Genomic DNA, 26,896 nt, shown 5'->3' on the forward strand with positions numbered 1-26,896 from the left:
AACTAATTACAAACATTTTTTAAGACTAAAAGTTTTTCAAATTTTAGGTATTCCAACCCATACCATGCAGGACCACAAATGTATCCTATTAACAGCAGCTAAAAGGCAGATAGATACAAAAGATCTAAGTTGTGTATTGATTTATCGTGTTGGGTTTTTCTAATTTGTCACATCATTACTGAAGAAAAACTATTGTAATGCAAAAGTGCAGCACAGACTGTGCATAACCTGCCAGTTTAGCTGAGTATATCACCCACAAAAAGTGGGTGAAGTGTGTGGAGGAAAAAGCATGAAAAGGAAAGTTTGTGAAGCAGTGTCTTCTTTCACAGTAGGAGAATTAAACATATCTCAACATAGTGTTTTGGGGTTCTCCACAATTAGTATATTTTATTTAATTATCTAATAATTAGGTAAGTGGATGCTAAAACAGTGGCATTTGTTCATTAAGAAATATTAACGTAGCACAGAAGTACAGTGCAGGGCAGAAGTACCAGCTCAAGCTTCTTATGACTATTAAAGAATACAAAAAAAAAAGGCACCCTGCTAGATAGTCCTTTCTGCTTTTCTTTTTTTTTTTTTAATATTCTAGATGTGCCTGAGAAATAGAATTTTACAAAATTGGTTTTAAAAGGTCTGTAGACTGTGAGTCTGACAAAAAGGCGTAGCTAAAATGATGCCAAAGTGTGAATGCCATCAATAAAGAATTCAAACTTTGTTTAATTATTTTTTATTCTGAATTTGCACTGTTGGTTGAGCACAAACTGAAGCAATCACTGCTGCAGCTGTATCCAACCTGGGGAAAAAATGTGAATGGCTCTAGAAAAGCACTAGAAAAGCTCTAAAGAAGGAATTCAAAACCTAGAAAATTTGTTTCAGTGTGGGCAAATGGAAGAATGTAATTAATATACACATCCAACAGCAAGGTAGGAGTGATTTACCTGCAGCCATCAAACCCCAAAATATGTGACAATTCTTATCACATAGATTACCCTTGTCTTGCTGAGACTGTCCAATGCCACTGCCACCAGGCAGATCACAAATTGGAACAAGTTTTAACAGCGGTGGTAGTTTGGAGGACAAGCATGCAATAGTTCATATTTAAGATATGCAGCGGACTCTTCACCTTAGAAGACAGGAAGTCTTTTGAAGCTGTGCCTATGACAGCTGTGATACCAAAAAATAGTGCCAAGAGGTTATTTGGGCTGTATTATACAGAAGGTCACTCTAAATGTCATAATGGCACATCAGGTTATTTTCATCTTCTCTAAACTTGATACAAAACATTTAAGAGTCAAAACACATTTGCTCTTAATAAACTATCCTTTTGAAATCACTGTATTTTAGAATTGTTATAAAAACAGTGACAAACTAACAAACTTGACAACTTACTGTGTGAACCCACAGTGCTGAAACTTGGCACAGAAGGGGGGCATTCCCAGGTGCCACACTCTCATTATCCACTCATGAATGAATAATCATTCTGGAAGTAAAAGGAGACCCTGGAAAACTTCAAAAACCTCAACAGTTATTACTTTCTATACAAGAGAATCCCATCTGAAGTCATACATTGAAGTACTACTGAGTTGGCACAGAAATGGATTAAAGCCAGGAAATTCTAAGTTTAAGCTGACTCGCCATCCTTAGCACACTCTATTGTCCTTTATCCCTAAAATTTAATTAAACCTCAGTCCTGACCAGTTGTAATAAGTAGTACAGAAAACTGATTATCGGAATTGCTTTCCTCCGACGGGTCTATTGTGTTACACTTCCCCTCTGCAAAATACAAAAGACCCTATGTACATTTCTCTTTCTCTGTGAAAAGAGGACTGGAAAAAAAATCCAGTCTGAACTTTTATTTAGTTGCCAATTGTGCTGGGGAATGAAAGTAAGCATTTTCTTTTAAAAGCTGATTCAAATTCAGTACTTAATCATGCCATAGCAGAGCAAGAGCAGCAACAAATTATGTTACAATTACAATAGAAATTTTTCTACAAGATTTTGTTTTCAGTCACATCTAATCTTTCAATAGCTGTTGTTTCTAGGACTGATATTTTCCTAACAGCATTTGTGCCTGCAACTAGCTCCTCTGATCAGAAGCATTTGGAATGTAAGGAAAACATGTATGTGCATGTGTATGCAGAGCACAGACAGGGAGGAAAGCAGTCACGTTTGATTATAAAAAAAGTTCTAGAAGCCATAAAATATTTCCTTCATTCTTCTATATGTTTTTTTCCCTTATTCTAGGAGATTATTTACTCCTGTACTAACCAATTTGTTTTCTCTGCTGCAGATCACTGCAATATACTATTACAAAGTAATGGTTTTAAAATTTAAAGTGCTATGAACTCCACTTCAGATAACAGACCCAAAACCCAGGCCTCAAGTGCCTACATTAAAGCAGAATCACCACTAACTGGATGGATGACTAAGCCATCCAGAAAAAGGTAAAAGAGCTGGCAGGCCACAGGACACATAAATTGAGAGCCCAGGTTTTAAAATTCCTCTTTGTCTGCAGTGCTCTCCCTCTTACCCAGAAAAAGTCAGATTACTTGAAGATATCAAATAACATCTGTTTTCTAAACAATACACTATTGCCTGCAAAATTTATAACATCCACTTCTGAAACAATACAGAAGACAGCTCAGTCTGCAAATCCAAAACCTTTAAAGGAATTTTAATTAGCAATTTCAAAAAGATGCCTATAATCCAGGCAGCATATCACTGCCATGAGATGAAATAAAAAATACGTATGCAAAGCTATCTATGGTATTACAAGGATATCCAACAGAATTCTGAAAGCCTTTGGGTTAAAGCTATTAAACTTGTAGAGCTTCAAAGTGGAAAGGTACAACTCTTCACAGGCCAGCAACAGGTCAGTGCCTGTTAGAGTGATGCCTCATCGTTCCTCTAGTAAATGACTCCTGATTTGGCTGCCATGGCTGCCTTCATTCCCATCTACCTCTGCTTTTTGCCACTAACACAAGACAGCAACGGTGTTTGTTCACCAAAATGAAAATGCAAATCCCTACCATGTCATCCTGACTCTCTGGCCAAGCCTATGCAAATATGGTTTCCCAATACACAGCATTCTACAGATGGGGGTACCATAGCAAAGGACAAATTGACATTCTCTGCTTTTCTGCACAGCATTCCTGGGTTTATAGAGGTACAGTGATGTCTTCCCAGCAGTCACTCCAAAAGCAGCTAATGATCAATGCTAGTAACTTCATCTCTAAGAAGAGAATGGACCCAAACCACCCTAGGATGAGAAGACAGATAGATTTCAAAGCTGGCTACATAGGATTAATAATCATAGAATAACAGAATATGCTGAGTTCGAAGGGACCCATCAGGATCATTGAGCCCTGGCCCTGCACAGTACATCCCAAGAATCTCACCATGTGCCGAAGAGCATTGTGCAAATGCTTCTGGAGCTCTGTCAGGCTTGGTGCTGTGACCTTTTCCCTGGGGAGCCCGTTAAGTACACACCCACCCTGTGGGTAAAAAACCCCTTCCTGATATTCAACCTAAACCACCCCTAACTCAGCTTCATTCCCTTTCCTCGGGTCACTGGTCACAAGAGTGAAGAGATCCTGCCTTGTCTTTGGCAGCAGCCACTGCTCAGGGACTCCCAGAATAAGCGCTGCACATTTCATCAATAGTTACATGAGACCGTTTCTACTTGAAACCTTAAGTAACGCAAGCACCACATTGCGAGAGCAAAGAGTTGCTACAGTCACGACAAAATGAACAGCTGCCACACAATTTGATGAAAGTGCCAGTTTCCATGCCAATACCACAATCCTTTCAATGAGGCATTTGGCCAACATATTAAAATCCTTAGACCATCGGGAAAACAACAAAGTAATTCCACAGTAACAGCCGCAGCATGTTATGGCATCTATTGTTATTAAAAATACAGTAGATGTAGAATTACATGTTACAGAAAGAGATGAGTATTTCTTTTTAGTTTCAGAAATTGAAAAGCAGAGAAGAAAAATGTTTTTGTAGTAATATGACAGGCGACATAAACAGCAAGAAATTTGACAGCTGCATATGCCAAACTCGTACATTTACTAAGAACAAGGCTGTATGAGACCTCTAAGGCAGAAGTTCACAGATGCAGCGTTGAAGTCAGTTTTGAATGGCGATGGTGGGTGGAAAACCGTAACTAGCAGGCAGCAGGGCTTTGCAGTTGTTTTGCAGGCAGCTCAGAATGGTGAAGTAAATAAACAAATAAGTGAAACTGAGCCAGCAGCAATTTGTAACGTGCAGTGTGACTGGCTGTCATTCAGAGCTGGCTCATCTACTCTTCGAGTGCATGGATTTGACTTGAAACCATTCCATGCACACATACACAGAAAGTTTCCATTAAATCCATGGAGACTAAATAGAGCCCCTAATGAGGCTCAAAACTTGACTTTTCACCTCTCTGAAAAGCATACCTGCAGTACAGTTAAAGCTGACCACAAAAGCCATCTTCAGCTCCACAGTGCAGCACGCTGGACCCAACAACCAAAGTGCAGTGGAACAGGATGGTCCCACAGGCACCAGCACGTGTCTGGCTCCATCATAAGCTGCATGGAAAAGCAGCACCACCAGAACGTACTTCATTCTGGGAGGAAGTCTGCATTTTTGGCAGCTGAGCTGACTAAACGCCTGGCCAAACACAGGCTGATACAAAAGTGGAGATGGGGCTGCCCTCTGCGGCAGCAGCCAACCAGATGTATTGCGCAAACCCATTTTTAGATGCTCTTGCCTGGAGTATTGAGGACCTGAACTCAATAACCTGAATCCCTTCTGTTATGTGCTTCTAGGCTTCACTGTGTGCACAGAGCACAGAGAGCACAGAGCTGACCCGGCACAGGCTCAAAATGATTGTGGCTGAACAATCCATAGCAATCACGACTTGTTCGCTAAAGAATTTACAATTGCAATCAGAACCTCTCTACAACCCCTGGGAAAAATGATCAAGAAACGAAATAGGCTTTGTTATATCCACGAACAATAATGCAAAATAACATCAACTAGAAATAAAGACAAATACTAGGCAGGCTAACAACAAATGGAGTTTTCATTTCTCACTGGGGCTATTTTTAGATGCATTCATATTTAAATATGAAGGTAATTTCCCAGTGCAGCTGTTAACAGCTCTTCCTGAGCTTCTCTTGGAGTTTGGGTGTTGCATCTGCTGGCATTTGCAAGGCAAACTTCTGGTTTCAGTGCATTGTAACTACAAAAGCAGATGTTTCAAGCATCACCTTCAAAAACCATACTTTGCATCTCAGGGGGTACTATGGTCAATTTATTTGTAAAAGGTTTGAGGTTTTGTGTACAAAACTATGTTGCTAGTGTAACAAGCATCTTGCATGGTTTTTAATATACCTGAAGGCATGCTGAGGTACATATCAGGTGAACAAAACCTATAAATGATGTGCCAGTTTGGGTTGCTGATGGTTTGAGAAATGCATGATTTTAAAGAATCATTGAACAGGTCAAGAACTACTCCAGTTTTAATGAGGGACTCTGACTACTTCTCTCATTCAAATGAAGATTTTATTTTTTCTTTGTCAACAAGTGGTAATTAAATAGTTCTCACACATTCTACTGTATGAAAGCCTGCTTATGTGGAGAGAGATACAGTAATGCTTTAATTAGGACTTCATACATACCGTATTTGATTCAGATCATGGGTCCAGCTAGCCCTGTCAATACCACCACTATGGAGTTCTGCTTTCAGAGCAATGTGCAAAACTGAGTTTTGCACCTCCGAGTTGTTGTCAAAATACCTGAAGATTAGAAATAGATTTATATTCTGGTTTAAAAACCCATCTAGAGTAGCAAGCAAATAAATGAAAAGCCAAACCACTCAAGAGTGTATATCACTGATCTCTCTATCCCATGGCATCACTTACACTTGTGATGACTGTGCTACAGACCTTGTGTTCAACCTGCTGTCTTGGGAGAGCTAGGCCTGCCTTCGACGTTTTTTTACAGAAGGGAATGGAGACGAAACCTCTGGCATCAATGCCACAAACCTTTAGTGAAGAGCAGTGGGGTTTAGGTGGAGAAGCAGGTGAAAGAATGACAGTAAAGCAGCTTTGAGAATCTTTTTCCCCGCCAATGAATTGGATACAAAGCTACTACAGTGTAGACCATTCTTGGGGGAGACAAAAGCATGCTCAGCTGTGAATGTGAAAGGCAGGAGTTTGGTTTTCTTACTTGTAAGGTGAGAGGAGAAACAAGGAACTCAAAGAAAGAGTCAGACTCTGTTCTTTACTAACAAAGCTGCTGCTGTCACCTTCTCAGGCAAGTCAACTATCTTACGTGCTGCACATCACACACAGCTACATCCAGGTCAGCCAAATGGCTTTGTTTTCCTGAGTCACACAGCTGAAGGTCTCCTACGGGTTCCTACAGGTTGCTTCTCTTTAGGACTCCCAACACTTCCTCCAAGGCCCTGGGATTGGCAGCAGCAATTAGTGTGTACTCACCAAAGACCAAAGAACAAAACCTTTGAGGAAGGAGATTAAAGATGGATTAAGGAAGGGAGGAAAAAAAAAAAAAAAGAAAATGAGGAAGACTGCTCCAGATACTAAGCTTAAAATGAATTTCAGATTCTGATTCCCATGAAAATTCAGCCTCTTACCACTTCAATGAACTTCATCCTCAGTAGCAGCAAGTCATACCCACTAAATAATGCATGTCCGTCACCTGCTCAAAGTAATTCCCAGGTCTTAGGCCTTCTCCTCACTTCCCTGCTTACCAGCAAGTTCTGGGCAGACACCTGGTAGGGGAGAACTTCTCTCACTCCTCAGAGTCTCTAAGTCATTCTAGGTGTTGGAACTGGTGAAGACTGAAGAGGATTGATCTAGGAGTACCTGGGAAACTGTCCAACTTGAATGTGCTTCTGAGACTCAAAAGGAAATAGGATGCCTCTGCTGAGCATGCCAGTGTTTTAGGAATGAGATCTCCTTTGAATTTGAGGGAAATTCTAAACAAAATTTCATGGGTAAAAAGTAAAATCACCATTAATAATGTATGACTGGGATAGGAAATGTGAAAGAACACACACATATGCCTTACAACTATTTTTTTTTCTGTTTAGCTTCAAGGATCTTTCCACAGCACATTCAGCCAGCAGATGCTGAAAACACGCCAGCACCCACACCAATTCATGCAGATGGTGCTGGTGGGGTTGAGCCTTGTACAAAACTTACTTGTCTTCTCAACTAAGATAAAGATTCTGCATGTGTGTCCTTTTCCTGAGTCAGAATTTCACCACTACATTTATCATGGCCAGGGAAATTGGGAAATTTCAAAATTCCTGTTAACTCACTTTTAATGACCATATCAACCCATAACTTTCTGCCAACCCCATTAACTGCTGTTGTACAAAGCCATTCCTGAAACAGCCTCTCTTGCTGAACAGAAGACGACAGAATAATAACCCCTGCTCATGACTAAATAAATCTGTTCAGACAATGTAAACTTAGTCCTTCCTGAGAATAAACACTTTTGAGTTATTCATATATTCAACACTGGCACAGCCTTTCGTAATTTCAAACCCAGGTATTACACAAGCAAATCAGCAAATGAACAGACTCCGGCTCATTGCTAGATGTTAACACAGACTAGACACAAACAACTAGGGTGGTGCATTTGGCCAAAATAAATGTGCTAATGCTTCGATTTGCCTGCAAAGCAGGGGGTGTACATTTTTGTAGAGATTACAGATCACCACCTAATGCCTTCAGCAGCACTGTATATACTTGCTTTGAGTTTACCAGGAATGCTAAATATTCAAATTGGGGAACTCATACATTATACAAGTGCAGAAAACTTAGCCACTGTAATTTTACCAGATTAGACCTAAGTGAGACTGCTCAACTAATAGGAGAAGGAAAGAAAATAGGAAACTAACATGCAAAAGGGGCCAAAGAAGGACAATAAGGGAGAGAAAAGAGCTCAGCAGAAGCAGCTTCTCCCAGCATAAAATCAATGCACACAAAAATGCACAATGCAAAAGAAGCTGGAATGTGAATGTTTCCATGTGGGTTGATGTGTGGAGAAACAACTGTTGGGCACTACGGGAGGAGGTGGATAAGAAGCAGGGCATACGCAAGAAGCCTGGCAGAGGGAGGCTAAGTACAGTGAGAGGAAAGACAAAGGCAGAAAATCATCTGGGGTTATCAGGAAGTAAAAACAAAGAGAAAGGACCAGAACTATTTTCATGGCCTGCAAATAGAAAGCATGTGACTTTCAAGTTTTCAGAATAAACCTATGAAGAACTGAGATTTATAAAAACTGCATATGAATATAAAACAAGAAATATGAATTTTGCCCAACTGATTGTCTGATCAGTATCTAAACAGGCACCAGCAGGAGCAGCAATGAGTTCCAACATTAACAGGCAAAGCAGGAACATGGACAGAAAGGAGTCATCCATCCCAAGCCCCTCCTTAGCAAGCCCCAAATCACCCCTGCCTTGCATATCTCTCTATCCTCGAAGGCTGGCTCCTGGCAGCTGTTGCATAAGCAGCAAACAAAGCTCCAAGAAAGAGCCCAAGACCAAAATTGCACCGGATTTTTTTTTTTTTCTGACATTTCAGAAGATTTCAGGTTGGTATTTTTTTTAATGTATTTCTGTACTACTGGAACTCTTTTTATAGAGGCAGGTGTAAAAATGCATTTACCACTTTGTTCAGCTCACTATAGGCTTCATCCATAAAAATGTGAATTTGCAAATGCAGAACTCTACCCTGAGGGCAGAACAGCAGGTTTTTTCCTTCACAGGATTCTTCCTCACACACACTAGACATTACTAACAATCTCAGCTAAGGTTTTCAAGGTTGTTTTGGAGGAACATTATTTTTCCTCCCTTTAACACACTTTCAAAGACACATCAAGCAAAAGGAAAGTCTCTTGTGTTCTGACAGCATTGCTTACTTTGTCAAGTAAGCAAGGAAAAACTCCATGTTCTTCATAGCTGCAAAGGAGTCAGCACTGTTTCTCCTAAAAATGTTGTCATGATGGCTTCATGGTTTGACATCTAACAGATAGAGGAAATTGCTTTTTAAATACAAATATTCACTTTAAGCATTAGGAACAAACTTTCCTGGAATGGACTATACGGAGTCAGCTTTCTTTACCCACTGCAGTATGTCCTGTAAATAATAAAAAATAAATACCTTACTCAAAGGCTTTGTAATTTCAAGTGACCTATTAAGTTACTTAATTTTGCTATCCATAGCACATGATCTCACAAGCAAAGCTGTTTATTTGCCTTAGGGAAAATACAGATGTGATTGCATCACGAGTGTTTCTGAGTTGACAGGGCTTTTCCCTGGGGTTGTTTAGGAGAGCTGGAAAGAAGAATGAGAAGAAAGCATGGAAAGAAGAGGAAGGAATGTCAGAAAATACAGGTACAGTGGTCTAACCTCCTGGCCTTTACAGACAGACAAAATAACCACAATTACAACTATTGTCTCTTACCTTCCTCTGGCAGGAGAAAAGAAAGAAGCACACTTGAGCCCACCTACTTTTAAATAAGTATTTAGTTTTAGACTCTTCATATCTTTCTAGCTCTGCTGCGGACTGTCTTGCATGATTACACTCCCATTTTTGTCGCATTTGATACAGAGCTGCTGCACCAACTTTGACAAGGTACTCTATGTACATACACAGTGCTGAAAGATTAATTTGACAGACATTTGTACTTGGAAGGAATATATCCAAAACTGGATTCTAATTCTGAAATTATTCTGATCATTTAAAGACTGAAGTCTAATACAAACTGCAGTATGTATTTGTTGAGAAACACTACTTAGTGAATATCAGGAAACCTTACAGAACATGTATCATACTGAAGTTCATATATCATAGTGTCCTCTTTCCTTACATGTCTCTACAAATCAGCCTAACTTGGATTTGGGACAGTTTGCTTTGGAAAATCATAACCTCATAAAAGTCTGAAGCTAATACCCACTAACATTCATTTCAGCTTATTCCATTGAATATCAAACTATTACTCTCAGCTTTATCTGACAGAAATCTGTCCTTGAGATGCTCAACGAAGCAAGGGTTCAGTTTTGATTCTTGAAGACAGCCAGCCCTCTCCTTCACTGAGGATGAGTGATCTCAGATTCAATTTCACTTTCACAGTCAAGGTGTTTGGTTTCTCAATATTTCATAAATGTCCTGCCCGGAAATGTGTATGACTGGAACCTGATCTACAGCAGGACAAAGCCTGTCAAGTTACAGGGAGAGTCATTCAGGTCAACCCTTGGCTGAGGGAGTTCCCAGAACTTCAATTCTTATCACACCATCAGGATGCTTAAGAGGAAAAAAAAGGCATCATCATTACCACATTGACCTAAAAGCACCTAAGAGCACGTTAGAAACCTGCATAAAATTCTGTGAAACACAGTATGTACTGTGAGTACTCTGGATTTCCCACCCAATATCTTTAAACCCCCTCAGCCCATGAAGCATTAACAAGATTACTATGTCTTCCAAAAGGTAATTTCCCTGTAGGTCTGACAAGAACTTTAATCTCAGTGTCATGAGCATTAATTAATTCTATAAACAAAATACAAGTAAAACATTATTTTAACTTAAAAATTCAATTAAAATCTCTCATTATATTCCTAGGCTTTGGCACGCCTAGGAATACACACGCCTAGGAATATACACAGACCTATGTGTTAAATATTCATATTTTTATTCCCAACATATGAGTAACTCCATCCTTATTAACAGAACTTCTCCATTCTCTTGGAACTGAAGACACCTTGAATTCCTACATTTTAAGAAAAAGATGGAGAATGTGGTCAAGATCTCCATGTACAAGAGATTTTTTATGGAGAGTATTTTAAAGGCTATACACCTTCTTAAGAAATATATTTATGGAGTTTACACAAAATAATACAGTCAAAAATCTGTTTGCAACAGCACATTAAAGACCTTTCAGTACTCCAGAGCAGCTGTGACATGGTAAAATGTAATTATTTTTCACATGCCCTTTGGAATTCTTTAGGAATATGTACTGTAATTTCTAACCAGTGCCATAAGCACTGGGCCAGCCTTGGAATTAAGCTGAGAGATAGCTGGATGAGTACCATATACATCTTTTATAAGCATCCCACAGATCTGTATTAAGGCTTAGCAACACGGCACAACAACATAGCCCTGGAATCTGTTACCTAATACAGCTTGAGAAATACCAAATACACAACGTTTTTGAAAAATACTACTATAATCTTAAAGGAATCTCAGTTAAAAAAAAAAAAAAAACCAACAACAACAGGATAGCTGCAGCATTTCCAAAGCCCCACTGTTCTCTCCCACATGATGAGATACGGCCATGCTGTAGTACCAGATGTATCACCGTTCATATAATACATGTACATATGTATCCATATGCCTATAATGGGCTAGATGTGCATTAAGATGTATATGCAATACAGTTGCTTATTCTGAGCTGGTTCGGGCACAGCTCACTGCCAGGACTATCAATACAGACAATTGCACCTTAACCTGAAGTCAATTTATTATTAGTTTTTACTCTCCTCAGGGAAAGATTAGAATTGAAGTGGCAGTGAAAAAAATCCTTTTCCTTCCTTATGAAGCAAAATCAATCCAGATTTTTTTTTAATTAGTGGAATAAATACAGCATGTATATAACATTTCATATATCTAAGTATCAAATCCATCAAGTGGCATTCAAAAATTTATTAAAATCCTCTTGAAAAAGAATGAGGTCTGACACTTTTAAGTTCGTCTGGTTTTGTTTTTGACAAAAAGATATCAACAGCAATTGAAGTATTCAAACTTTACACAGAAGGTGCACCTATGTGGCAGTTTCTATAGGATTTACAGAAGTCGAGCCCTCTTTGAAATCAATGGAGCTTGGTCTTGTAGTCTTCTGATACCAGCAAAAAGTGCAACTAGAGGATAACTAGCATCAGCAGAGCCAGTTTTCAGGAGTTTGCCTTCCCCCAGACATTGGCTCTGTGCTGGAGAACATGCTGGTCAAAACCCTGCATGAGATGGCCAAGATCATTTGTGCATGGCTAATGAAGAGAACAGGATGCTCATGAATGCAGCAGCTGTCTGCTGGGAAAGACGCCCCATTTAATGGGAAATTTTAAAAAAAACCAAAACAATAGAAACATCTACCTCATCTGCCAAAACTAATGCCACTTGTGTGCTTGTAAGCGATGGCTAAAGGAAACTGGGTTTTAGGGAAAAAAAAAAAAAACGCCTGGGGAAGATGTTTTCTACTTTGCCCTTTAATGACCATAAATTTCTGGTTGTGTTTGAAGGGCAGAAACTTTAGGAAAAATCCCTAAGGACTGCAGTCTGGCCAGGCCCCAATTCCCCCCCAATCTCAGTCCTGCCGGGGATGATAAGGTATCTCCCAGCGAGCGGCATCCCGGGTGGAGCAGGAACCAGGCAGTTCGTATCCACTCGATGATTCCAAAGGGAGTCACCTCGGGAAAACCCTCAAATCTTCGAAAGCTGCCATAGCCTGCAGTGCTTTACACGAAGCGCCACAGCCAGGGAGATGCCAGGGGAGTGACGGCACCCACAGCCATGTGGCGACTGGGACTGAGGAAATTTATTAATTTATTTGTGTTTTAAACAGCGTTTTTTCAAGCCCCTTCGTGAAACTCGCGGCCTGTCCTGGTCCTTGGACCCAAAACCAGGGAACTGCGATCACCTGCCCAGCACAAAACCGGGCACGGGGGGATGAACTGGGGGATGAAGGGGAGCCACCCCGCTGCCGGCACGGCCACCAGCGGCACCATTGCTTCTCTGCCACGTCAAAAACAGGGTAAAGAAATAGTTTTAAAACCTCTCCCGTGCGGAGCTGAGGCGCCACGTCCGCCCCCGACACCCCCTGCGTGGCGGGGCCGCGGCGCCGCCTGCTGCGCCCCCTAGCGGCGGCCTCGCGCCGCGCCCCGCCCCGGCCCCGCCCCCCCCGTGACGTCCGGCCCCGCCCCCGCGGCTCCGCCGCTGCCGCCGCGACTTGAGGGGCGCGCGCCGAGCTCCGTCCGCGGCCGCCCCGCGACAGCGCAGCGCCCGCTCCGCGCCGCGCTCCGCTCCGGGCCCGCCGGGACCGCCGCCCGGACCGCCCCTTCCGCGCCTCTCCGCAGGTAAGCGCGGGATGACCGCTTCTTCTCCTCCGCGGGACTTGCGCGGGTCTGGGGGTGCAGAGAAGGAGGAGGATGGGGAGGGAAGTTTGGGCGCGCTCCCTACACCACCGCCCGCTTCCCAGCGCCGGAGTGCGGGCACGGCGCTGCGGCGGGGAGAGCCCGCCCGCCCTCCCGGCGGGGTGCGCAGCGCGACGCGCAGGAGCGCAGAGGGCTTAGCCCGCACATCTGGAGAGCACCCGGGGGTTCCCCAAGCTGGGCGTGCGGTGCCTGCGCTGCCCCGGCCCCAGGAGAAGGAGCCAGCGCAAACCCGCCCTGCGCGGGGGCGGAAAACAGCGCGGGGGGACCCGCAGAGCAGCACCCGCGCCCCGCGGCGCTGGGACCCCGGCCGCGCGTTTTAACGCGGATGGTGGGGGGTGTTCCTGCGCGTAACCCGGATCGCTTCCACGGTTGGGAAACTTCCCCTTCCCTCCATCCCTTCTTGCTGCATTTATTAAAAAAAAAAAAAGAAAAATCGAGGCGATGCGTTCGCGCCCCTGCGCAGCGCTGTCCCCCGCACCACAAAGTCTGCGGGCGAGAAGATGGGCAACAAAATGGTTGCACAGAAAGAATGCAACAGGCCCAAATTCCCGCCCCGACGCCCCACTTGCTTTGGGAAGAAGAGCGGGCTCATAATCCTCCTGCCATTCCATAGGTCCTCGCCTAGTTCCAATCAACTTTTCTGCTGTTTTCAGTGTATTAAGTGATTGTGTGCCCTCGTACAGGCGCAGCTAATTAATTTTTAAATGGCTTGCAAATAAATAGTTCACTACGTACTTTGTTGCACACCTCATCTCTACGTGATTCTAACCTCAAAAATCGTTTCACGACTGCTGGATGTGCCAAAATCTTTCGGTTTTAACCCTCTTCGTCAAATGCAATTAGAAGCTGCAACTTAGTTGATCAAGCAGAGCCCAAGTATCCCTGCATTTCCCAACGTAGTGGTCCTGCTTCCCAGCATCTGCCATAGCTCACAGCAACCAGGCACAGCTTTCTGATTTTGGGGTTGGTTGGCTGGTTCTTTTTTTGGATTCCTGCTTAGTTTCCAAGCTCATCCCCTTGGCGAATAAAAGCTCAGCTCTTGCACAGACAGCTGCCTTTCTGGCTCAGTCCTGCTCTTTGAGGTCGCCTCAATTTTAATCTCTCAGACCGCAGAGGGTTTGAGCTCAACCCTGGCACATCCAGGCAAAGTTGCAAGGAGTGTTGCAAACGCGAGGACGAGTGTATGTAATTAACTAATTCATGGAATGCTGTTACCAACGGGTTATTAATTCGGGCTGAAGGCAAGTCGCTCCCCTTCTGCAAAGGATCAGTTCTGGATAGTTAACAGAGTATTTTCTACATCAAATTCACACCAAAATGCAGAATTACTTTACAGTTAAATCTTATTTCTGCACATTAGCTGAATGCATTTTCTCTTTGCCTCTTTGAAACAAGAAGATTCACATTTTGCATTTCCATGTACATCTTTTATACAAAGAGGCTGAAAATGTTCAGACTTAAAGAAACAGTTCATTATCCTGACCCCAATTTCCCTGTCTAAAATATACTGCCCAAAAAGATAGAAGCATCAGTTATGCTCACCATCTATTGCCTGGGGATATGGTGCCTTAATGAACACTTCTTTGAATTAGACTGAAAAATACATTTGTCAATTGAAGTGTATAAAGAAAATAATTATTTGCTGTAAAACAGAAAGATCAGTCTGTGTTTTCCTTGTCAATATATGCCATGCATTAGGTCATACTCAAGATCTTTCAGTGCCCTTCCCTCCCTCAAAAGAAAACCCACCTTCAAGTTTCTTTTAATTTATTCCAAAAACATACAATACAGCCCTGTTTAAGATAGGGTTTCAAATATTTCATAAACAAAAGGTATACCTGGGTTTACAGAAAGCCAATTATCTTGAAATACACGGGGTTTATTCTAATCCTACTTCATGCTGCTATCAAGCTTTTTTATTTTTCCATCCACATTTAATCACTTCTAAAAGCTGGATTTTTTCCTGTCTTTTGTGCTCCTCCTGTATACCAGAAACAGTGACAGCCCTTGGAATATATTTAAAATGCTAATTCTCTTTTTTTTTTTTGGTACACTTGCACCATTTTAACTGGAGAACAACCAGATAAATACTGCAAGTAATCAGCATGGGAAACTCTCTTGAAGAGTGGTTTATTTTATTTTTTTATAACTCCCTCCTTTGCAAGCTGCCTCTGTTTTTCTCACCAGGATACTTTGTTGTAATTAAAGCTGAGAAGACTGGACAGCAGCAAAAAACATCTGACTTGTGGCTCTTAAAAGCACAGGTTTTGTAGCATGTACCACCCCCCAGTGGGCAAAAAACTCTGTAGTAAACTCACAGCGAGCTTTGATCTCCAGAAAAAAAAGTGGATACATTTTACAGCAAGAACGAAATAAAGACGAGTTTCTGGGTTGGGGTTTTTGGTGTTTGTTTTGGTTTGGTTTTTTCCCTCTGTCACCAGTATCTAAAAATTGTCTGATATTGTGTAAGGCAATGGTGACTAATCAAAGCAATTGCTGGAGTTTGCAAACTTTGCAGTTGCAGTTATTTGAAGTGGCTTCAGTTGGGAGATGGCCATCTTTGTCTCCTTGTAGCAGGAAGCATGGATGCTAATGGCTAGTTAGCTCTTAAGTTTTTTCCTTAATCACTTCAAAGCGCAGGAATGCACAGAAGAATTAATATGTGATTGCTTGTCTTTATTTTTAAAAGCAGCCAAATACCACTCAGGGCAGGAATCTTGAAAAGTGGTCAGTACATACCTTATGGCATCACTAACACTCTTCTGCCTTTCATGAGCTGTAAGAATCCAAACAGTCTTACAGCTTCACATTTTTTCTAATTTTTTGAGGAGCAAACTTAGTAATCAGGATATGAGCAAACAACTGCTTTAAAAAGGAAAGAAACAAAACTACTGAAACTTTATCTAGTGTTCAAGTAATGTTTTTACATGTTGGGACTTTGTGCCAGAAACTCCCTATCAGGTATAATTCTACCTAAACTTGTCAAGAGGGGAAAACCAGATTTTTTTTCCCCTTGAAACAATGGCAGCATTTGTTCTCTATTATTTAATGCCCAGACAAGTTACCTCAGCAGCAGCTCTCAAAAAGAAAACCTAGAAGCCATAATTGGCTAAACTCAAAGAGCACTAAACACAAACCAAAAATCCATTGCAGAAGACTCCCCCTCAAAGTGTTTTCTTAACGTGCAACCTTTCCTGCAGCAGAGTAGTCAGAACAAAAGAGTGAGAAAGAGTAGAATAATAGTCTGGGTCTTTTCAACCCAGCATCTTCAAAACTAGGAAAGATTTTAGAAGTAAACTTCAGAAGAGAAACACTCATAGTTCATTTCCATCCTCTACAGCAAATACAGGTTTGGCTGATCTTGGGTGTGGAGTCAAGCTTTTACTCAGAATTCATTTCTAAGTCAGATTTACTTGCATTTGAGGGAAGATCACATAAAAATTTACATTTTTTAGGACACTTGAGTTAGACTTAGTAAGACACAAGCAGTATTATTCCTACTGCACAAGAAGTGGCAGCAAGTTTTCTGCAAGTAAATGAAATCTCCAACAAAAAACAACAAATTTCACTAACACACAGTGATACAGTCTGACTGAAGGGCTCACCCTCACTTTAACAAGCTCATTTACATTTTTTACCCCTTGGAAAGACAGCTAGAGGACCTTCTGCTTGCCTAGCGTCAGACAAAAGGCTGGGGCACCTTCCTGAAATACGATGATCGTGGAAATGGCAGCTCCTAGACAGGGTGCTTAGAAAGCATTTTGCTGTCTCTGTCAACTAACCCTGAGTACTACACTTAAAGAAAACAAAGTGTGGACATTGTTTTAAGTCTAGATTAGCACTGTGGAACTTCTTTAAAAAAAAAAAAAAAGTTGGTGAAGCTGTTTAGCTTCAGCATGACCTTTGTAGCACAACTGACATTATAAGCAGTAGATGGACTTCACAAGTTTTTTAAAAAATAAGCACATTTTGTGTTTCCGATATGTTTCAAATTCTGCACAAATACAGAGCTAATTCTGGAATAGAAGTACACTGGTTAAGCAAATTGGCTTATCAAGTATGTATATTCTGGTGGTGGCTTTGAATAATAGTTTTGTCTTTTACAACCTAAAAATACCAAGTAGTTTCCCTTGCCTCTGTTACTTTGATGGTAAGAAAGAAGCACTGAGCTACCAGAGTTACTGCTGGAAAACACAGAGGTAGATTAGAAATTCAAATAAGCATTCTATGACCTCGAGTGAGGCAGGTCTTGATTTATTCACATTTTATATTAACGTGGAAAGAAATCTGTTTTTAGAAGAAATCCCAACTTTTCAAATACACCAAATCTATTTATTTTGTTAAGCCATTGCCTGCCTACAGTATAGTGAGTGCAGCTGGACTCCATACTTCAGGGTAAATACATTGTTCTTCTTATGCTTTTTTTTTTTTTTTTAATAGCTCAACTTATGTTGAACATTTCAAAATGAGATGTCTCCTTAACTGTACCACAGCAGTAAGTCCACATGCAATGTCCACACGTTCCTGATATCTCTAGTAATTCACTAACTTACACAGTCCCAGGAAAACTAATTTAACTATGTGGTTCAGGAAAGTTCATGAAAACATTCAACTTGGAATAAAGAGCAAAAAGGCTGCTGTTCAGTTTTTCCAATGTTACTTTTGTTACCAAAAAAAAAAAAAGGACTGATTTTTGCATTTAAAAATTATTAGCAGAGTTTCTAAAATCTGATCTGCTCAAAAATAATGGCTTCTTTCAAAACCATGTGTCCATGAAGCCTCCCAGTCTGATGCTGCAGAAACCTGGACAGTGTCTGTACCAGCGGGGGTCACTTTTCTTTTCACCCTGCCGGATCAGCTATAATGACTTAGTGTCAGGGAATATTTAGAGACAGCTCAAGAAGGGGAAAGTTGGAGCATGGCAGCACGATTCCCTTCTTCTCTGTAGACAGATCACTGGAGCCTTTGATATGCAAAAACATTGTTTTCAACTATAGCTTGAGATATAAAAGGGAAGTGTGAGATATCAAACAATCAAGACCTGAAGAAAACTATTCTAAGTTTAGAAAAGGGAGTGGGGGGTATAGCCTTAATCCACATTTTTGAAACAGTGTCGTCTTCTCCAAAGAGACCTTTTCTTTTTCTTGCTCTTGTTTTCATGTAATTTTGAGAGACGGGATAAAAAAAATTCCAGGAACTTAATGAGCTTTAGTGCTTTCATTTTAATCCTACACATTACTGCTATTATAATAGTGGCAATAAATGAAGAGATGACTATCAAATGAAACACAGAGGAAACAGTTTATGTGCTAGAAAGGTAAAATAAATGAACTTGCTGTGTGCATGTATCTATGTAATGTATGCATACTAGAGCCAACGTTTTGCTTAATACTAACAAGTTTTTTACAGCTCAGAGTTCTAAAGAAAATTTATGATTTTAAGTACTTAAAAGTTATTGTAGCCTTCAAAGGCCTATTAAAGGGATTTATATTCCTATTTCACCATACCCTTCCAGAAAATACCTTCTATCACAACTTCACATTAGTTCCTAAGAGACACCATTTTTTTCTACAGCTGTTAAGCTGCTCTTTATTTCAGAGTTTTAGGAATAGGGTCTGGGCTTCTTTCCCCAAACACTTGAGTAATACAGAGCAAGAAAACTAGACACTGGAAGAATACAAAGCTTTTTTTGTTCCATTTCATAATGATTATATAATTTACCCAAATTACATAAGTTACCACTAAACATGCATTCCCTTCTATTCTAAAATGTGGCCACAGAGATTGAGATTTTGCTTTAAATAAAGCATACATAAAAATACTTATTTATGCTACCATGGGGGTCCCTCACTTTGAGTTCTTCTTTTTTTTCATTGGACAACTGCTGTAAACAAGATGCTGAAAACAAAGCTCAGAGGAGCATGAAAGCAGCAGCAAGAGAGAAGAGTCTTTTCCACTCCCTCACATGATGGGTAGTCACACCATCTCTCAAATGGGGGCTTTGGGTTTTTTTTTTTTTTTTTTAATGATTAACATTTTTCTATGAAAAAGAGCAGCAAAATTTGTATCTATTTAAATATATCACTGCCTATTCTGTGTTGCTGTAAGGAGTATGACTGGTGTGTTTCATAACAGACCTGTTACAAATTGCAAAAGGCATTTTTAAAACAGAGACTGTTTGTGTTTAGGTCAAGTATTTTACGGAGGAGCAGAAGATGCTCTAGTTTTGCTCCCAGGAAGGCAGTTAAGCAAGCATTACTCAGCACACTGTTCCTGCCAAGTATTTTGGTTCCAAGGATTGTGCTCGGTCCCTTGGACAAACCTTAAGTCACAAAAGGGGAAAAAAAGCAAGTACACGTTAAGGATTTCTTTCATTTCAGATTTAACCACTTTTATTTCGGACATGCTACCTACAAACTCGCTGGGGGCTTGGTATCTCACTGGATACTTTACGTGGTAGTGATACGAAGTAGCCCAAATTAAGAATGCTGTTTAAAAAATAATTAGTGTTCCGTAAGAAATACAAATGAAAGAAATAATATTTTTCTTCTTTTTAGAAATTTTACAACCTAAACCCACCTATGTATTGCCAAAAAGCAGACACAGATGCCTGGCTAGTCCCTAGCTCAGAATCAACATGCTGCATGTCGGAAATATATTCATAAAATATTTTAGCAAAAATGCTTTCCCTTTCACCCAGTAGCTAGTGAAGAGTTATTAGCTCCCTTTACACTTAAAACCAAGGAGAAGATCACCTATTTACCAGGAACACAAAGCAAGCAACCATTTTGGCCTCCTCCAAGGAGGTAACACTGGCATTTGAATCAGATGAAAAACATAATTTACAAATATTTTATAACTCTCTGCCTTTATTTTTCTACTGAAACAAAGTAAAATACAGTTCCAGCAAAACTGCAGTAACATGAAACTACACAGCAAAACATTTTTTGAAAGAGCTCTGTGGATTTTGCTGAAGTACCAATGCCTTGGGGAAACAAGGTGTGCTACTCATGTACAGGGAATGCAACCCCTAAAACTAGTGTGTACCAGTTGTTATTAATTCCAATTTTTTTGTTTTTACTTTTGCAGGACATTAGGAGTTCGAGGAAAGCTTTCAAAGGGGAGTTTTCTGGGAAGGAAATCATATTTTTGTGGGGGTTTTTTATAATGAAGAAAACCATCTGAATTGCCTGATGTTTCTGTGGTAAAGTAACTTGCATTCTTGCAGCACAGGAGGAATTCTTTCCTGCATTACAAATTTGGAAGAAGTGTTAAGAAGTGAGAGTTGGAAAATTGTTCTCCGAAAGAGGTGTGGATGTACCAGGATGTAGCTACTGTACAAAGGTCATACTTGGATAATTCTGGATAGGAAAAAGCATCCCTTTCCTGACCTCCTGAAGAGGCTGCAATCCTTCGAGCCTCAGCATAATGAATAGTTTCTATCACGCGGCACTAAAGTTCCCTCCTCTGACTACTACGCTGCATAGAAGAGTTTGTAAGAGTTACAAAGAAAGTAATTCCTGCTAAAGGCATTAAACCAAACAAAAGAGGCTCTTCATTCACAGACTTTACATGAGGACTAAAATAGAAGGAAGCTGAAGCTTTTCTACACTGGGGCCTGGTGTGCTTATGTACCATGATAAATCTTGGTTGGAATGCTCATTGAGTATTGTGCCAGGAGCCAGGAAACACACACCACCACCAAGGACCATCTGAGTAAACACCATCGAGAAAAAACTGCTTCATGGAGTAAACCGTAAGAGTGACTGGGCAGAAAGACATCCCTTTACTGGATATCCTCAAGCACAAAATTTTCTCATACCTTTAAATACGGTAGGATCAATATAAATTTATTTTCCTTTTCGTGCCTCTGAGAATAAAGTTCAATTAATATATGAACCCATAAGAGAAAGGGTCATGACACCGCTTAATGCATAGGTCATCTTGCAGGAGTTCTCACAACCCTAATTACAATGGTAATTGAATTATGTTGTCTTAAAAGCTATAAAAATGCTAATTACCTGAGCTCAGTGTACAAACACACTACCAATGCAAAGTACAATCTCAGTCTCAAGAGTTAATTTATACTATGCTGGTAATAAGATGGGAAAATGTGGTTAAACCTGCCAAATAGACTCTTATGAGTGTGCTACTTAGTAAGACGACTTTTGAGAATGACAAATATTTAAACATTAAATTAAGCATGTAATGAAGTATTTCATCCAGTGAACTAGAAAGCCATAGCTCTACCAGTTATAACATTCACCTTTCTGAGCAGGCACTTGGTTTGAAAACCAAGCAAAATAGTCCACAGTGTTCATAAGTTACACACTGTGGAGCTGAGCACTGGGAAAGACTTGGGAAAAACAGTGAAGACATTGGGAAAATGTGTTCACTGGCCCTCACTCTTTTGTCTGCATTTTATGCTTTGCTTCTAGGGCTTTTGTTGAACTTCTGAAATAGCTACCACTAGACTTGCAGGTTTGGTAAGGGTTTTATAGTTCACTTAAGGGCTCCTGAGGAAGTTAGCTGGCTTAGGAATTACGTCTTATCTTTCAGATATAGAATGATTTACTTGAACTCTGGTGTGACTTCAGTTCTGTAGTTATCTGGTATCTGTGAACAAAGATTGTCGGTATAGATGAAATGGGAAAGAATCCTTAGAAAGAGTCTTGTTGCTTAAGCAAAATAATTCACAGATCAGGCATACTTGATTATATTATTTTCAATCACTATGCAGTTAATTAGTACAAGTAGTAGAATTACTGATGTAAGGAAAAGAGAGTAAAATGCATCTATGCACTTGAATTTTGGTTTCATGTGTGTTTCAGATATCTTCTGTAATGTTGAAGTTGATTTTTTTTTATTGTGGTTTATTCACTGATGATCTGGATAATTTTGTTTGTTTGGTTTTTTTAGATTGTTGAAGATCAGAACTGTATAGAAATCTCATCATTCCTGACCATGATTAGTGTTACCTGGAGCATCTTCCTAGTTTGGACTAAAATAGGGCTGTTACTTGACATGGCACTTTATTCTGTTAGTGCCAAACCATGCCCTTCAGTATGTCGCTGTGATGTGGGTTTCATATATTGTAATGATCGCGATTTGACGTCTATTCCTACAGGAATCCCAGAGGATGCAACTACCCTCTTCCTTCAGAACAATCAAATAAATAATGCTGGGATTCCTTCAGAACTGAAGAACTTGCTTAGGGTGGAAAGAATATATTTATACCGCAACAGCCTAGATGAATTCCCCACTAACCTGCCTAAGTACATTAAGGAACTGCATTTGCAGGAGAACAATATAAGGACCATTACTTATGATTCACTTTCAAAAATTCCTTATCTGGAAGAACTGCATTTGGATGATAATTCTGTTTCTGCCGTTAGCATTGAGGATGGAGCTTTCCGGGACAACATCTATCTCAGACTTCTTTTTCTCTCTCGAAATCACCTTAGCACCATTCCCTGGGGTTTGCCTAAAACCATAGAAGAGCTACGCTTGGATGATAATCGTATTTCCACAATTTCTGAGCTGTCCCTTCAAGACCTTACAAATCTAAAACGCCTTGTTTTAGATGGAAATCTTCTAAATAATCATGGATTAGGAGACAAAGTCTTCATTAATCTAGTCAATCTTACAGAATTGTCATTGGTCCGCAATTCACTCACAGCTGCACCGGTGAATTTGCCGGGAACAAACCTAAGAAAGCTTTATCTCCAAGAAAACCACATCAACCGTGTGCCACCCAATGCTTTCTCTTACTTACGGCAATTGTATCGACTAGATATGTCCAATAACAATCTCAGCAATTTACCTCAGGGTGTCTTTGATGATCTAGACAACATCACTCAACTTTTTCTTCGCAACAACCCTTGGCACTGTGGGTGCAAAATGAAATGGGTACGTGACTGGTTACAGTCATTGCCTTTAAAAGTGAACGTACGTGGACTGATGTGTCAGGCTCCAGAAAAAGTACGTGGAATGGCTATCAAAGACCTCAGTGCAGAACTGTTTGACTGTAAAGACGATAGCGTGATAAGCACCGTCCAAATCACTACTGCAGTACCAAACACGTTATACCCAGCCCAGGGACACTGGCCCATTTCTGTGACCAAACAACCAGACGTCAAAACTCCCAACCTAAATAAAAACTACAGAACCACAGCAAGCCCAGTACGCAAAATCATTACAATATTTGTGAAATCCGTAAGCACGGAGACTATTCACATCTCCTGGAAAGTTGCACTACCAATGACTGCTTTGAGGCTGAGCTGGCTCAAGATGGGTCACAGCCCTGCCTTTGGATCTATAACTGAAACTATAGTTACAGGCGACAGAAATGACTATTTGCTCACGGCTCTTGAACCAGAGTCACCATACCGTGTGTGCATGGTTCCCATGGAAACCAGCAATATCTATCTCTCTGATGAAACGCCCGAATGCATTGAGACTGAGACGGCACCTCTTAAGATGTACAACCCTACCACCACCCTCAATCGGGAGCAGGAGAAAGAACCTTACAAAAACTCCAGCTTGCCCTTGGCCGCCATCATCGGTGGTGTGGTGGCGCTGGTGGCCATAGGGCTGCTGGCCCTGGTCTGCTGGTACGTCCATAGAAACGGGTCCCTGTTCTCCCGGAACTGCACCTACAGCAAGGGACGCCGGAGAAAAGACGACTATGCCGAAGCAGGAACCAAGAAGGATAACTCCATCTTGGAAATCAGGGAGACTTCTTTCCAGATGATACCAATAACCAGTGACCAAGTGTCCAAGGAGGAATTTGTAATACACACCATTTTCCCACCTAATGGCATGAATCTGTACAAGAACAGCCACAGTGAAAGCAGTAGTAACAGGAGCTACAGAGACAGTGGTATTCCAGATTCAGATCATTCACACTCATGATACTGAGGGACATGAAAAACTGGTTTGGGTTTTGTTGGGTTTTTTGGGTTTGTTTTGTTTTTTAAAGAAAACAAGAAAAGACTGACTTAACAGTCGCTGTTCTACTGCAAAACACTGGATTAAAAGACTGACAAAGCAATGTACTGTACATTTGCCATATAATTTATATTTAAGAACTTTTTATTAAAAGTTTCAAATTTCAGGCTACTGCTGCGATTAATGTAGTGGGGATACCTGACCACAATTCTATATTTTAGTATTTTTTAGTAATTTGTACTGTATTTTCCTTGCTAATATTGAAGTTACAGACCATTTAACTTTTGTGTTCTACTGAGTAAGATGATTTGTTGACTGTGACAGTGAATTTTCTTGCCGTGTTGAGCAGTCAGAACATTCATCTGAGATCCTTGTAAGTGTAAGCACAGGTCATTTTTCACTTTGGTATCAATAAAATAATGTTGAACCTGGCAAATCAGGAAGATCAAAAAGTGGTTACAAAAACTCACAGAACTTCCAGTGTTGAGTCTATTAAATCTGTAAACCACAACAATATTCAATAAACAAAAATGTGTGTAGTAATGGGCAATATCAGCTGTCTGGATATATCCATTCAACAGTGGTGAAATCCAATTTAAATTAGAATAATCGAATTGATGATATGCATGAGACTGAAGCTTTTGACAAGTGTTAAAAGTGTTAAAAAAAAAGCAATAGGCTCTACAAACCAAGGGGGTAGATCCAGTTCAGGAATAGTTTTTTGGTTATTAGAATCAGTGGTCTGTATATTACAGACAAAATAGTGATAGATGCTTATCGAAGCAGTGACCCTTGAAGGGGGAATAGCGTGCTCTGACTCCACGTTGCAGAAGGCTGAATAAATTGTTGTTATTAAGCTAAATTATATTACATTTATACTATACTAGAACTATACCATACTAAAAAGATACTAAAGAAAAACCCGTGACTGTCTCCAGACAGTCACACACAGCTTTGACCCAATTGGCCAATCAATCCAAACAACCTTCACCGGTGTCCAATTAACAAATCACTCTGCAGTAAACAATCTCCGTAACACATTCCACATGTGCCAAACAACAGGAGCAGTGAATAGAGATAAGAATTGTTTTCTTCTCTCTCTGAGCTTTCTTACTGCATCTCACAACTTCCCAGGAAAAATCCTGGGAGAGAGAATCATGTCTCTCTCTGTTCAGAGAATGTGAATACCACAGATGCTCACAGGCATTTGGGAGACAAAGGCAGGAAGACAGAGACAACACTTTGAAACTGCTTTGAAAGGAAAAAGGGCTTAAAGTGCAGTTTCACAAGAAAAGAGAGCAGGACAAAACCCAAGGCAATAAAAGCAAGATCTCAAAAACTAAGGTGGTCCCAAAGGTGAGCAGACAAATGGAGAATGCAGCTATTCTGAAGCATATATGAGTCTGTGTTCAGTATAATGCTGTTACAGTCAGGAATACTGCCCATTACTGTCACAGTTATCCAGAAATTCCTTGGTAAATCTGTAAGGTAACATGTTTTTTTCTGCCTTCCTGCTGAACTATGAGCTATTTCATGTTTAAACCCCAAGCCACTCTTTGTTGCAATAATCATTCTGTTTCTTCAACTAAAAACCAAAGTGCTTTGTACGCCCTTTGGCCAGTCTTGTGTGTGCCTTGATCCAACGCTACATGTATCAAGCTTTTAAAAACTAAGAAAAAAGGAAATAATAAAATACCCAGCTTTTCATACATAACTTAACTATGAAAAATACTGGTCTTATTCATGAATGAAGTTGAAAAACTACTTCAAAATTATGCTGCACCTCTGCAGAGCTCGGATAAGAAACACACTTGGAAGCTACTACTTCTCAGGTCATGAGCTTCACCTCTCTCTGTGTTCAGGTTAACAATATTATCCTTGCAGGTTTTCTTCATTATTAATCGCTTGGGAAGAAAGTTTTCACAACAGTGAACAGTGTGAACAATGAAAGGGAGGAAAGGCGTGGAGTTACAACCCTCTGAAATACGGGAGTTTTTTAAAAGAAACAGCAAATGAAAAATATTTAATATTTCAGACAAGAAGGAATGTATACCAAATGCAGTTTAATTCTATGAGAATTTTAGTGATGCTTGGCCTGTCTGTTTCTCTAAGAGTAGTAAAGAACAAGAGATAAAGAAAGAGTGACCAACACTGAGACATGGTTTCAGCGATCAGCCTGCAAATGAATCTCTTACCAAGGGATCCATCTAACTGCGCAGACCAAAAATTTCCAGTAACACACTTTTTTTTAATCCTCATTTTCCAGATGTGCCCAGGGAAGTTCCTCTCCAAACTCCCTGTACCATGGAATTGTTGACACATCATTTTCAAAAATGTCTCCCGCAGTTTCCTGAGCAGTGGAGGCAGGCAGCACTGTCCTTTCTTACTGACCTTGTACAAAACAAACAAAAAATGCTCCTTTGCCTGGAGCATTGAATGGATCCATGGAAAGGGGAGTGTAACGCTCAGCTCAGTGTAATGCACCAAACAAGACTATTTTGCTCTGTTGTCCCATCAGGTGCCAGTCTAGGCAAGGGAAGGAAAGCCAAGACTGAGCATGTGGAGCCTCATTACCTTGATGTGCAAAAAGCTTCCTAAGCAGTGAGCTGGGAAGGAAAACAACACAGAGGGACTGGACAGACCTGTTCTTTGTCTTCACTCACACAGGGGCATCCCTGATATCTGAGCCTATGTAATGGCTGGGTCAC

At 40.5% G+C, this 26,896-nt stretch overlaps 2 protein-coding genes across 7 annotated transcripts in view; one reads left to right on the forward strand and one right to left on the reverse strand.

Annotated features, from left to right (window-relative positions):
- Nucleotides 1-26,896, reverse strand: part of MACROD2 (mono-ADP ribosylhydrolase 2) — an 852,188-nt gene that overhangs the window by 726,567 nt on the left and 98,725 nt on the right. The gene's annotated exons all lie outside the window — the stretch shown is intronic.
- FLRT3 (fibronectin leucine rich transmembrane protein 3) lies at nucleotides 13,079-25,907 on the forward strand. The gene is made up of 3 exons (XM_053937061.1): nucleotides 13,079-13,160; nucleotides 20,328-21,071; nucleotides 22,158-25,907. The coding sequence occupies exon 3, from the start codon at nucleotides 22,203-22,205 to the stop codon at nucleotides 24,150-24,152; it is 1,950 nt and encodes a 649-aa protein (XP_053793036.1). The 5' UTR covers nucleotides 13,079-13,160; nucleotides 20,328-21,071; nucleotides 22,158-22,202; the 3' UTR covers nucleotides 24,153-25,907.

The sequence above is a fragment of the Vidua chalybeata genome, chromosome 3 (genome assembly GCF_026979565.1).
Source record: "Vidua chalybeata isolate OUT-0048 chromosome 3, bVidCha1 merged haplotype, whole genome shotgun sequence".
Classification (NCBI taxonomy): domain Eukaryota; kingdom Metazoa; phylum Chordata; class Aves; order Passeriformes; family Viduidae; genus Vidua; species Vidua chalybeata.

What these genes read in the sequence shown, in the direction of transcription:
- FLRT3 (XM_053937061.1), top strand. Translation starts at nt 22,203, where the DNA reads ATGATTAGTGTTACCTGGAGCATCTTCCTAGTTTGGACTAAAATAGGG.